This window comes from Balaenoptera musculus, chromosome 13, assembly GCF_009873245.2.
Source record: "Balaenoptera musculus isolate JJ_BM4_2016_0621 chromosome 13, mBalMus1.pri.v3, whole genome shotgun sequence".
NCBI lineage: Eukaryota > Metazoa > Chordata > Mammalia > Artiodactyla > Balaenopteridae > Balaenoptera > Balaenoptera musculus.
Window position 1 is genome coordinate 50,673,522 of NC_045797.1, and position 12,825 is coordinate 50,686,346.

Below are 12,825 nucleotides of genomic sequence, written 5' to 3' on the forward strand. Positions count from 1 at the left end.
ATATTCCTGGGGTAACCGTAACCTGAGAAAAACAGTTCACTTAAAACTCAGGCTGTAATTTGGGCCTGTAGATAAGAAAGCACAGTGGAGATGACCACTTGCCCTTCTCCAGCTAGAATTTAAAAATTGACATTTTTTTGCAAATTGTAGCTCTTTTTTCCAAGGGGTGGGGAAGAGGGGAGTTTGGGAATTGGGGAGTCTGGGCAAAGGTATGGAGGTTATCAAAACATAAGAGTCTTGAGAATCTGCCTCCCCGCCCCTTTGAGGGCCGCCCGCATTGGCAATAATTCTTTAAAAAAAATTTTTTTTATTTTTAATTAATTTACTTTTGGGCCACATTGTGTGGCATGCAGGATCTTAGTTCCCCAGCCAGGGATTGAACCTGTGCCCCCTGCGTTGGGAGCACAGAGTCTTAACCACTGGACCACCAGAGAAGTTCTGACAATAATTCTTAAGTGGAATTCTAAATGGAGCTTGCATTTTTGTAATGGAACTATACTATGCTAATATTTCTTTGCCTGTGTTGCCTTTAGACTTTACCCCAGAGTTACCTACAATTCAAGTATCATATTTATGCATGCCTCTGGTCTCATTCACAAATGATTTGAGGTACCAAAATAACTTTAACCTGAGTAAATTTCCGCATTTTTAAAAGACCTAATGCTGATGGTCAGTTACTAAAATTCATTATAATAATTTACTCTTCACACCCCCCCCAATACAGTTTACTTTTTATAGATTTAGGTTTATAAATTTTATAACTTTTTTAAAAAGCAAATCTTAGCCAGTCCTGTAGATATATATATATATTAAGGATTGATGAAGAGATTTGTAAGGTATTATAGATTTATAAAGGAAGGATGGAAATAAAGCATATCTTGGGCCTCTCTCATCTGTTTTAGTATTGTGATACAATCCTTTAAAATCCTTTGGTAGAATGTTCTTTCATTCCAAGTATTCTTTGTGTCGGCTGCCCATGATTGGTAGGATGACATCACTAAGGTTAACCTTTTAAAGTTTGACTTCGTTTTTTATAGAATTTCAGAGAACATCAGAATAAACATTTAAACTAGTTTCTGTACTGTTCTCTATCTTTATATATATTCATATTTATTGTTTGTTCTCTGAAATTGTCTTTCCTTTTCCTTGTCTATGACCTACTTAGAATTTAAACTCCTGTATTGGCAAGAATGAATCATGAAACAATTTTTACTTTTTTTATTTTAAAGAAATTAATGTTTTTGTTAAAATATTACATGCCCAGTGTAAAAGACATCCCTAGAATTTTAAAGGGTATGACTAGAGTTTGTCATTGTTAACTGCATGTTTAAACTTTGAATACAGTGTGAACTCCCCCTTTGAAAAATGATGAAAATACTTTATATTTCAACCCATTTCTACTCCATCATTTTATTCTTATTTTTCTTTTGTAAAGCTTTATAACAGTTACGTTCCTACAGTTATTGGTCTGTATTTATATTTATTTACCTTCAGTCCTTTTATCACAGTTTTTCCATTCCTGAATTTTTAAATTTTGGTTCATTCTTGGTATGGCTATTTTGTCATCTAGCCGTTTTGATTTTATTTTATTTATTTATTTTTTTTAGAAAGCGCTTGCGCCTTTTTTTTTCTTTCTTTCTATTTTTTTTTTTTTAATTATTTATTTATTTATTTATTTATGGCTGTGTTGGGTCTTCGTTTCTGTGCGAGGGCTTTCTCCAGTTGCGGCAAGCGGGGTCCACTCTTCATCGCGGTGCGCGGGCCTCTCACTATCGCGGCCTCTCTTGTTGCGGAGCACAGGCTCCAGATGCACAGGCTCAGTAGTTGTGGCTCACGGGCTTAGTCGCTCCGCGGCATGTGGGATCTTCCCAGACCAGGGCTCGAACCCGTGTCCCCTGCATTGGCAGGCAGATTCTCAACCACTGCGCCACCAGGGAAGCCCTTGATTTTATTTTTAAAAGAAAGGCTTATGGGTATTGTAGCTTGAATTCTTGCCACTTGAGAATGCCTACCGTTTACCTTTTAACTTGGCTGAGTATACAGTTTTTTATTATACTTTCTTTCCCTCAGAATTGTGTAGTCATTTTTATATTTCTAGAATTGAGTGTGACTGAGAAGTCTCGGATCATTCTGGGTTTTTTTTTTTTCTTTCTGGTGGGATTTGCTTTTCTACTTCAGTATCCATATGTTGTTGTTAATGTTGTGTTGTTTTAATTTTTACTGTTTTTCTGTCCATATGTTCCTTTCTTTAGAAACTTGGCTATTTTCTCTATTACTTACATTGCTCTGTATTGTTTTGTTCTTTTCCTTTAAATTTTGTGTGATTTCCTCAAATCTTACTATGTCTACATAGTTTTGTCTCTTTTCTGTTTTGTTTCCAATGTGGTTTTCATCTCTGATTTCTTTAATGTATTTTTGTTTTATGGAATCCTTCTAGCATATATAAAATTAGAGACAATAGTATAATGAATTCCCATGTATCCATCCTCCACGTTCAAAAACTTTCAGCTCATGGTCAATTTTGTTTCATCTGTACCTCCTCATACATTGCTTATTTTCTTCTTTACTCTGAATTATTTTGAAGCAAATCCCAGGCATCATCATCTCATCTGTAAATATTTCAGCATATATGTCTTTCTTTAAAAGATGGGATTCCTTCTTTTTCTTTTACATAACAATGCCAGTCTCACTGCTAAAAGTAATTTTTCTATCAGTGTTTACAGTTCCCCAATTCTTTGTTTTTTGTTGTTTAATGTTCAATCTATTGCAGAGTGTTATTTTCATAAAGTAAAATTAAAATATCATAACAGTGCCAAATTGCTATAAAATTTTTGAGATATTTATTCTAAGTTTATGAGCTTAACTCAGATTGACAGTTGACAGACTGTAGAAATATGGTTTTCCTCTCCTTTCATTTCACTTTACTTCGGATAGTCCCCCTTCGATAGGAAATACAAGTTTTAGATGATAGAAATTGCACATTAGTGTATTTCTTCTTCAGATTTACTTCTTGTGCCTAAATTATTTTTATGAAAATATTACTATGGGAGTATTTCCTTCCTCTCCTGTGTTCTGTTCGGGACACTAGCTCTCACTACTTTAGTAAAAGATCATTGGCTAGGCTTGCTTATTAGAACAGTTACTTGTGGGCTTCCCTGGTGGTGCAGTGGTTAAGAATCTGCCTGCCAGGGAGGGAGGGAGACGCAAGAGGGAAGAGATATGGGGACATATGTATATGTATAACTGATTCACTTTGTTATAAAGCAGAAACTAACACACCATTGTAAAGCAATTATACTCCAATAAAGATGTTAAAAAAAAAAAAAAAAGAATCTGCCTGCCAATGCAAGGGACACGGGTTCGAGCCCTGGTCCAGGAAGATCCCACATGCTGCGGAGCAACTAAGCCCATGTGCCACAACTACTGAGCCTGCGCTCTAGAGCCCACAAGCCACAACTACTGAAGCGCGTGCGCCTAGAGCCTGCACACCGCAATGAAGAGTAGCCCCCACTCTCCACAACTAGAGAAAAGCCCATGTGTAGCAACGAAGATCCAACGCAGCCAAAAATAAATAAATAAAATAAATTTATTTAAAAAAGAAAAAAGTACAGTTACTTGGGGAAACATACCTTGCTAAAGGTGTATGGTAACATTTGCTCTCAGCACCTTATTCTTCCTTATCCAGATATCACAGTATTTGGCAAGTGTTTGATTGATTATAGTTTGGGGTTGTAGACATTTATTTCAATGAAGGTAGCATATTTTTTTCTCTTTACTTTTCATTCTTTTTTTGTTTTATTTGGAGAGTTTTAAGAGAAACTCTTAAATGCCTTTCACCCTATCATATTTAAGAAAGATTATTTCACTTCAAAAAATTTTAATGAAAAAATACTTAATCTCACCTTTTATTTTTATATCAGTGTTAAGTTTGTAACTTGAGAGAATGATAATTTTCAAGGACTTATTGTAATGTATATGGCAGAGATTTAGAAATGCTTGTGCTGAAAAGTTAACAACCTCTTGTTTTAAAATATAGAAGAAGCTCTTAGCAATCTGGTATCTTCTGATAGGGAAATAAATCATTTTATAATATGGGGTAGTCCGGTAAAATGTCTGTGCCTTTGGAGTTTTATATTTGTGTTGGAGCTTTTGTGGTTTGCATCTTAAAAGACAAAGTAGAGTTCAGTTTTCTACTTACAGTCCTGTATTATTAGACCATTTTGCACTAAAGGCATTTCTTAACAAAACAGATGCATTTCATTAAATGTGCTTTAAAGCAAAATTACATTAACTGAATCCTTTAATCCATAATAGATAGGTCTTCTTCTGATATTATAAAACTATAAGTCAATCAATTGTTCTCTTTCTGAATGTAATAAAAGCACCATTGTAGCAATGTAAGAGGCTTCTGCTTTTAAGAGCATGAAGGAAAAATTTTTTTCTTTTCAAAAAAATTTTGCTACTTTCTTTTCTTGAAAGTTACCTTAAAACAAAAACTACAGATTAGAACTCCCATCTCTGATGGAATTAGGGGACATTTTTAACCTCTAATCTAAATTACAGTATGGTAAAATGACCATGTGCCTATGACGATAGCAACCAGTTCAGATTAGAGCAGGTTTTATAATGGGGGCCTCTGGACAAGGGAAGATGAAGAGAGGGGGGCTGCTGTTTGCCTTAGTAAACTAGTGGATCTATTTGACTCTCCTAGGTGTGCAAAATTGAAACCTAAAGAAAACAGAGAGGGCATTCCCTGGTGGTCCAGTGGTAATAAGGACTCTGCGCTTTCACTGCTGAGGGCGAGGGTTCAGTCCCTGGTCAGGGAACTAAGATCCTGCAAGCCGTGCAGTGTGGCCAAAAAAGAAAAAAAAGAAAGAAAACAGAGAAAGAGCATCCATGCATTTGAAAATTTTTTAGTAGGTATACTGTAGCAAAGTATATTTGCAGTACTATATGTTGAATTAGTATAGCCAGGACATGACAGTGCCTGTTACTGCAATCTTCATGGAAGCCCAGTAAATAGCATACCTTTTCCTGCCACATTCTGAACAAATTAAGAAATCAAAGGGACTTCCCTGGTGGCGCAGTGGTTAAGAATTGGCCTGCCAATGCAGGGGACACGGGTTCGAGCCCTGGGCCAGGAAGATCCCACATGCCGCAGAGCAACTAAACCCGTGTGCCACAACTACTGAGCCTGTGCTCTAGAGCCCACAAGCCACAACTACTGAGCCTGTGTGCCACAACTGCTGAAGCCCGCGAGCCTAGAGCCCGTGCTCCGCAACAAGAGAAGCCACGACAGTGAGAAGCCCGCGCACCGCAACGAAGAGTAGCCCCTGTTCACTGCAACTAGAGAAAGCCTGCGCGTAGCAGTGAAGACCGAACACAGCCAAAAATAAATAAATAAAATAAATAAATTAAAAAAAAAAAAATCCCAACTGGATTTCTTAAAAAAAAAAAAAAAATCAAAGCCATGAAGTACCATGAAGAGGCTGAAATATCAACTACATTACTCTTAGAGGTTAAATCGGAAGATACAACATAGAATGAGAACCAAATAAGTCTGTTTAACTGAATCCCAAAATGAAATAGGCTTATTTCACAGGCAGTGTTCATGGGGTAGTAACAGAAGGCATGCTCCCTAAGGGTAGCTCATTTCCATGAGGAAAAGGGTGAAGCTGAATTGAGCATACTCAGTTTATTCTCTCCCAAGTTTACCATTCAGACATGTCATGCAACTCCTGGCAGAGAGAGACAAGTTGCACTCCCTTCTCAATGATGAAAATACCAGAAATGTTGAATTGTTCCAGTCTGACATTAAGCTCTTTCAGTCTAGCGTCTTTTAGAATTTGTTTTTCTTTCTTTGATGCTCAGTTTTGCCATAGTAGTCTATATACATACACCTGGTGTCCATCCATTTTTATTTGGTATAAAATCAAAGAAGAAAAAACTTTTTTATATTTTAAGAAGCCATTTTTGATGCAATCCCCCAATTTTTTTTAAAAGAATAAGATTATAACCTATATGTTAACAGGTAAGTTATAAGTGATTTGTACTTTATTTGTGGAAAATGAAACCTGAAAACTACTTCTAAATGTTATTCTCAGAGAACCATTTTCTTAAAGAGTTAAATATGTAGTGTATTAGAATACTCAGAATTACATCCTGTTTTAACCTCTACTGAATTTGGCAAAAAGTCCTACTTGAGTGCTTACCATGTGTAAAGTTTTATATAGATGCTCCAGAAGTTAGTGTAGTCCTTTCTCTTCAGGAGCTTATGATCAGGTAAAAATGGATATGGCAAATACAGTACAAGGCAGTACCTGGAAGTAGCATAAGAAAATACTTAGTGCTAAAGGGAATTTAAAGAGAGGAGAACGTGTTCACTTTTTGAAGGGAGATAGACAAGGAGGATGAAATGGCTTTTAGAAGTGCCATCTTATAACTATCTCATTTTTTCCTCTAACATTCAGTCTGATTGAGTCTTAGAATTTAGGATATCAGTATTACAGTAACGTTTATCCTCACTAGAAAATAAGTAAATTTATCTGTTATAGAAAATTTAAGAAATTTAGAGAAATATAAAGGATACAGTAAGTATCCATAATACCACTACTCATTTAATCACGCTCATATTCTTGTTTCATCCTTCAAGTTGTTTTTCTTCAGATAAAATTGAGATCATACTGAATGTAGTCTATCTTGAAGTATATACTGTTCTTTTCATTTAACATGATAGTATGTGTAACATGAACATAAGCCTTCACAACATTTTATTGAGCTAGTTCCCTATTATTGGGCTAAGAGGAACATTATTTTGTGTGTCTTTTTCTGTAGTCTCTGATTATGTCCTTGGGTCACCTTTTTAGAAGTTGATTTCTTGGGACATTTTTAAGGCTATAAGAGTTTATTTTCTTTAGTACTTAAATAAACTTTTTGTTGAAGGATATATATTCTTACTGGTAATGGTATTTATTTCCATTTATCGAATAAATCTTTCCCTATTTTTCTTTCCTGGGTTTGAATATACTCACATTAATTAGAGAATTTATAGTTCTCTGTTTTACTAAAACATTTAAAATATGCATCATTTGAAATTTAGTATATATCTGTCTCTGTTTCATTCTTAACTCTTGAACATTTCTGATACTAAATTTTGAGGTATACATTAAAAAGGCTTTTTAATGTCATTTCTTTTTGGAAAGTAGCTTTACCTACAGGTTTAATTTCTGTATTTTCCAGGGTTACTTTGAAAGTTGCAACATACACAGAAACAGGATAGCAGGCTTTGAAGTAAAAGCTTATGCTAACCCCACAGTGGTTCGATGTGAAATTCATCATGGGCAGACTGGAGGAATATATGTTCATGAAAAAGGAAGAGGACAGTTCATTGAAAATAAAATCTATGCAAACAACTTTGCAGGTGTATGGATTACCTCAAATAGTGACCCAACAATAAGGTATTTATATATAATTATGGATGGAAATTATGTTTTCACTTTATGTTTTGTGATATAAGAAAAGTTAAGGTACTTAGCTGTAACTCTTAACTGTTTTTCCTAGACACCTGACTACTATAAAATAGATTTTCCTAGTAAAAGTCTGTGCATCTGAATGAGCATAGCTATTGCATTTATTTTGGGGTGTTTTGTTTGTTTTTTATTCTTGATCTAAACCATGTAAGATACTTTTTATGAAAAATTGCAAATGCTGTGATTTTTATTTTAAATTCATCAAACTGCATTATAGATGAGTAAATAGGGCTGTGATCTTCCCTTGAAATCTGAATGACCTTTTTTTTTTTTTCCCCTGAGAGTCAGCAGATAGAATAACCCAGGAAATTAATTATCTCAAAGATACTTAGAGAGACCAAGAATAACAAAGAGTCAGAACTTCAAGCTGTCACCTTTCTTTAATAGTTCCTACCACTTCCTCTGGCCACAGTAAGGAAACAAACAGATCCAGTCTTAAAGGCATTGGCTAAGACTGTAGAACAGAGCTATTATAATTTAATCAAAGACCATGAATTATTTTTGTCAAATTTTTTTCCACTAGCTTTATAAAAGTTGATTATGTGATTGCCATCTTAATTACTATTCAGCAAATGTTTATAGATGAGCTAAGAAAAGTTCTTTTAAATAGATTAGCTTTTTTGTTTGTTTTTTTAATCTTAATAGGTTTTGGGTTTTTTGTTGTTGTTTTTGTTTTGTTTTTTTGACCACGCAGCTTGTGGGATCCTAGTTCCCTGACCAGGGATGGGATCCAGACCCCCTGCAGTGGAAGCGCAGAGTCCTAACCACTGGACCACCAGGGAATTCCCTGGATTAGCTCTTTTGAGGTGATTTTTTTTTTTTTTTTTTTTTTTTGCCAACGTTGGGGGAAGATGTGGAATCTTTTTTTTTTTTTTTAATTAATTTTTATTTTTGGCTATGTTGGGTCTTCGTTTCTGTGCGAGGGCTTTCTCTAGTTGTGGCGAGCGGGGGCCACTCTTCATCGCGGTGCGCGGGCCTCTCACTATTGCGGCCTCTCTTGTTGCGGAGCACAGGCTCCAGACGCGCAGGCTCAGTAGTTGTGGCTCACGGGCCTAGTTGCTCCGCGGCATGTGGGATCTTCCCAGACCAGGGCTCAAACCCGTGTCCCCTGCATCGGCAGGCAGATTCTCAACCACTGCGCCACCAGGGAAGCCCGAGGTGAATTTTTAAGAATGCTATTTCGTCTCAAATACTAGGTGGCTTTTCCAAAGCTTTAAGTCTTAGAAAGAACTGGAAGGGAAATCACCTAGTCCCTCATTTCATAGATTAGGAAACTGAGGCCCATAGAAGTTAAATAATTTTCTAAGGTCACATAAACATGAGTGGCCTTACGATTATTGTATAAAACAAGCAAGCTTTTCTGAATAGATGCTTTTTTGTGTTTTGGGTTTTTTTCCACATAATTATAGGGGCAATTCTATATTTAATGGAAATCAAGGTGGAGTTTACATCTTTGGTGATGGACGAGGCCTTATTGAAGGAAATGACATTTATGGTAAGCATGTGGTTTTGTTCTATAAAATTTTAGAGCTTGGCCTGTGTTTCTGACATTAGCAAAAGGACCACTTGGAAACGTTCTGAGTAGGAGAACTGATCCAGTTTCTTTAAATTCTCAATAAAGATTATTCTGTGACATTTATTCACTTAACAAACATTTACTGAGTACCTTCTAAGTACTAAGCAGTATTCTACATACCAGGGATAAAAATAAAACTTAAGACCCTAGTCTCACAGAGTATCTACAATTCCCTTAGATTCACTCCTTTGTTTAACAGTTAATAAATTATTTCTGTGGTAGTTTAATATACTTCGGTACTAATTAGAAAGGGAAAACCCTTATTCCTCATTAAAACTTCTGAGGTATTAATTCAGCAAACAATTATTAGGTATCTATGTGCTAGACACTGATCTGTTCCTGGGCTTCCTCTTTTGCTAACACTTACTGGATAATACTTACATAAAGCTTACTCAGTGCCAGGCACTTTTTTGAGCACCTTACCTGAATTAAGTCATGTAATATTTACATCAGCCCTGTGAAGTAGACACTATTAAATATCCCCACTTACTGATCAGGAAACAAAGGCACCAAGAGGTTAAGCAACTTATTCAAAGTTACACAGGATTCAAAACTTAACAGCCTGGCTCTAGAGTCTTTGATCTTAACCACTATAGCTATACTGCCTACAGTCCTTCTGCATCTTCTTACACTCCTAGTTCCCTTAGTTTTGTCTTGGAATGCTCATGGATCATAAGTATCTTTCTGAATATGACATATTTCACAGAATTGTGCTCTTACTATATTCCATTAGGCTCCATATGTTGATATTGTAACTTTTATTTTTAAATAGGCAATGCATTAGCAGGAATTCAGATTAGGACAAACAGTTGTCCAATTGTTCGACATAACAAAATTCATGATGGCCAGCATGGTGGAATTTATGTGGTAAGTTAATGAATACAAGTTCTAGAATCTCATTCGTCAAAATCAGGGTAGAAAAGGGGGTGAGGGCAGAATTATGTCTACCTTTAGGTAGGCCATATTCAACTTTTTCTCTCTGCCAGTGTGTGAATGACTTAAAAGCTTCTAATTATAATTGGCAATATGGGCTGAACTCATAACAACAACTGGTTGGCAGTCTGAGTTATATTTGTTACACTGGGATTTTGCCAATGTGACTACTGTAAGAGTCTCTGAAATTTTCCAGTAGTATTAAGTAAAATCATAATATCACTGAGTATTAATAATACTAGACTTGAATATTTTTATCTTCTGAAAAAGCTAAACATTTGAATTTATATTGAAACATAATTTAAGCATCTTGCAAAGTTTAAAAACCTATGTATTAGTCCTATGTCTTCTGTCATCATGGTATCTGAAACTGTTACTCAAGTAAGAAAACGTAAGGGAATTTCAGAAAGGTCCTTGTATAATGCCAGGTGTGACTCTAATTTTTATTCACAGTTCTAGAAATATTCATGTCTTAAATCTTCTAAAAATAAAAATTTTAGTAACTTGAACCTTGTTTTGAAGTGATTTCACCAGTGATAAGTTGAAATAACTATTAACTTCCTAGTGAGGGATCTTCAGTTTGTTATATATCTTAGAATAAAATAAGTTTTTTTGTTAAACAAAATTGAATGCTACTACTCTTACTATAAGATTTAAAAGTATAAAACCACATAAAGAACAGTATAAAAACTCTGAGAGCTTAAACTTAGGTAGAGGCTATGTGAAAGAATGTTATCCATTTATCTCCTTATTCAGATTAAAAAACAAAAATTGAGATTTTTTTGGTCACAACTGTCTTAAAAGAGGGAATACACTATAAACTACTTGGCTTATACAAGATACATATTGTAAATCAATGTAACATTTATTTAGCATGAGAAAGGACAAGGCGTAATAGAAGAGAATGAAGTCTACAGTAATACTCTGGCTGGGGTCTGGGTGACAACTGGCAGCACTCCAGTACTGAGAAGAAACAGGATACACAGTGGCAAGCAGGTAAGATTATGTTAGACTCCCGGGAAATATATTGTTTTGTAAACACTTTTTTTAATTTGAAAAATTCTTTTTTAAATTTTAGGTTGGTGTTTATTTTTATGACAATGGACATGGAGTACTAGAGGACAATGATATCTATAATCATATGTATTCAGGGGTTCAGATAAGGTAAATGTTTTTCATATTTGGCTTTCTTTGGGGAGGGAGTTGTGAGTATGTGGGGTAGGCATGGCATACCCCATTATAGTAGTCAGGTGTCTAGGAAAAACAGTAAGAGTTAAAGCTAAGCAATTAAGCATGGCTTAAATTGTCAGAATATAACTTTTCTTAGACTGGCTGAGGACAGCAGCCAATGGCACCTGACATGCTGTACCTGGCTTATTAAATGGGAGCTTCTGTTTTTATGCTATTTCCGCAAAATTAATAGTTCTTACACCCCTCTTTCTTGTATATTAACAGTTTTTGGTTTGGAACTGTCGTACTCCTGATCATATAATTCAGTCCTTTATTTTATATATGAGGGGAGTATATAATAATAAAAGTTACTTAATCTAACCTCCTCAGTTTAGTTTACGTATTAGGAGACTCTATAGTAATAACATAATCTATAGCTAAGTGTGTTCTGTGGGAAATAGAATTAAGCAAAATTAAACCAGTTTCTTTACTGACAGACTTCTCAGAGCATCTTGAAGGTGATGCTTAATTATTTAGCTAATTCTTAATATGTTTAATGTGGGTCTTCCTACTGTTATCTAACATGGGATGTGGGAGTAGAAGCAATTGAAATGGCATTATTTTCTATTCTATCCATAGGACTGGAAGCAACCCCAAAATTAGACGCAACAAAATCTGGGGAGGACAAAATGGTGGAATTCTAGTTTATAATTCTGGTATGTTTAATCTTTTAATTTTTTTTTTCTTGGTGCTATTAGTCTTTAGAAATATACTTTCTAAATAACAAAACCTAAATTTTTGCATTTATAGGTCTAGGTTGTATAGAAGACAATGAAATATTTGACAATGCAATGGCTGGAGTCTGGATTAAGACAGATAGTAATCCTACACTAAGAAGAAATAAAATCCATGATGGAAGAGATGGTGGCATCTGTATATTTAATGGGGGTCGAGGTATTGTTGTTAATTTTGCATTAGTAAAAAACCCAGTTTTCCATTATTCTTCCATATCTTTAATGATCAATGAAATTGCCATTTAATATGTTATAAATGAGGGAATCACAGTCTTTTTCCTTATCAAGTCTCAAGATGGTTTAGGAGGTTAGTGCCTAGAGTTAAAGGAGACAAATGTTTACAGAATTTTCCTTTTCCTTCAAGCCACCTTGAGTGTGCCACTTGTTAGCGAGGCTTTTTTAAGGTAGCAGAATTTGTTTACACCCTCTCTCTGGACCTTTTATTATTCAGGATAGTGATATAATTATAATAAACTTCAAAGTCAAGTTATGGAACTAGGTGTGGAAAATTAATTGGTCTGTGAATATATATAAATGTCTGTAGTAAATAAGGATTGCTTTGTACCTGTTCACAACTGTCTTCGTTGGAGAATGGAATTAATTAAGCCAAGATGTGCTCAGTTTGGTATCCATAAAGGTCAAATCACTTTACATTGAGGCAAAAGTTCACAGTTCCTGCCCCTTGCAAAGGCATAATTGTTCATAAAGAGAGACTGGGAGAGACTGTCAAATGCAAATTATCACCATTCCTGAAACATCAGTAACCCAGCATTATACATATCTTGTATAGAAGGTTAGCTAGTCATTACTCTAATATACCAAG

The 12,825-nt window shown here is 35.2% G+C and overlaps 1 protein-coding gene across 2 annotated transcripts in view; it reads left to right on the top strand.

Annotated features, from left to right (window-relative positions):
- The window catches only part of FBXO11 (F-box protein 11), a 101,327-nt gene that overhangs the window by 82,827 nt on the left and 5,675 nt on the right, over nt 1-12,825 (top strand). For both annotated transcript variants that reach the window (XM_036872308.1, XM_036872307.1), the window contains exons 12-18: nt 7,240-7,457; nt 8,939-9,024; nt 9,878-9,972; nt 10,912-11,034; nt 11,117-11,202; nt 11,848-11,924; nt 12,019-12,162. In XM_036872308.1, coding sequence (XP_036728203.1) covers nt 7,240-7,457; nt 8,939-9,024; nt 9,878-9,972; nt 10,912-11,034; nt 11,117-11,202; nt 11,848-11,924; nt 12,019-12,162 — 829 coding nt within the window. The remainder of the gene's footprint in view (nt 1-7,239; nt 7,458-8,938; nt 9,025-9,877; nt 9,973-10,911; nt 11,035-11,116; nt 11,203-11,847; nt 11,925-12,018; nt 12,163-12,825) is intronic.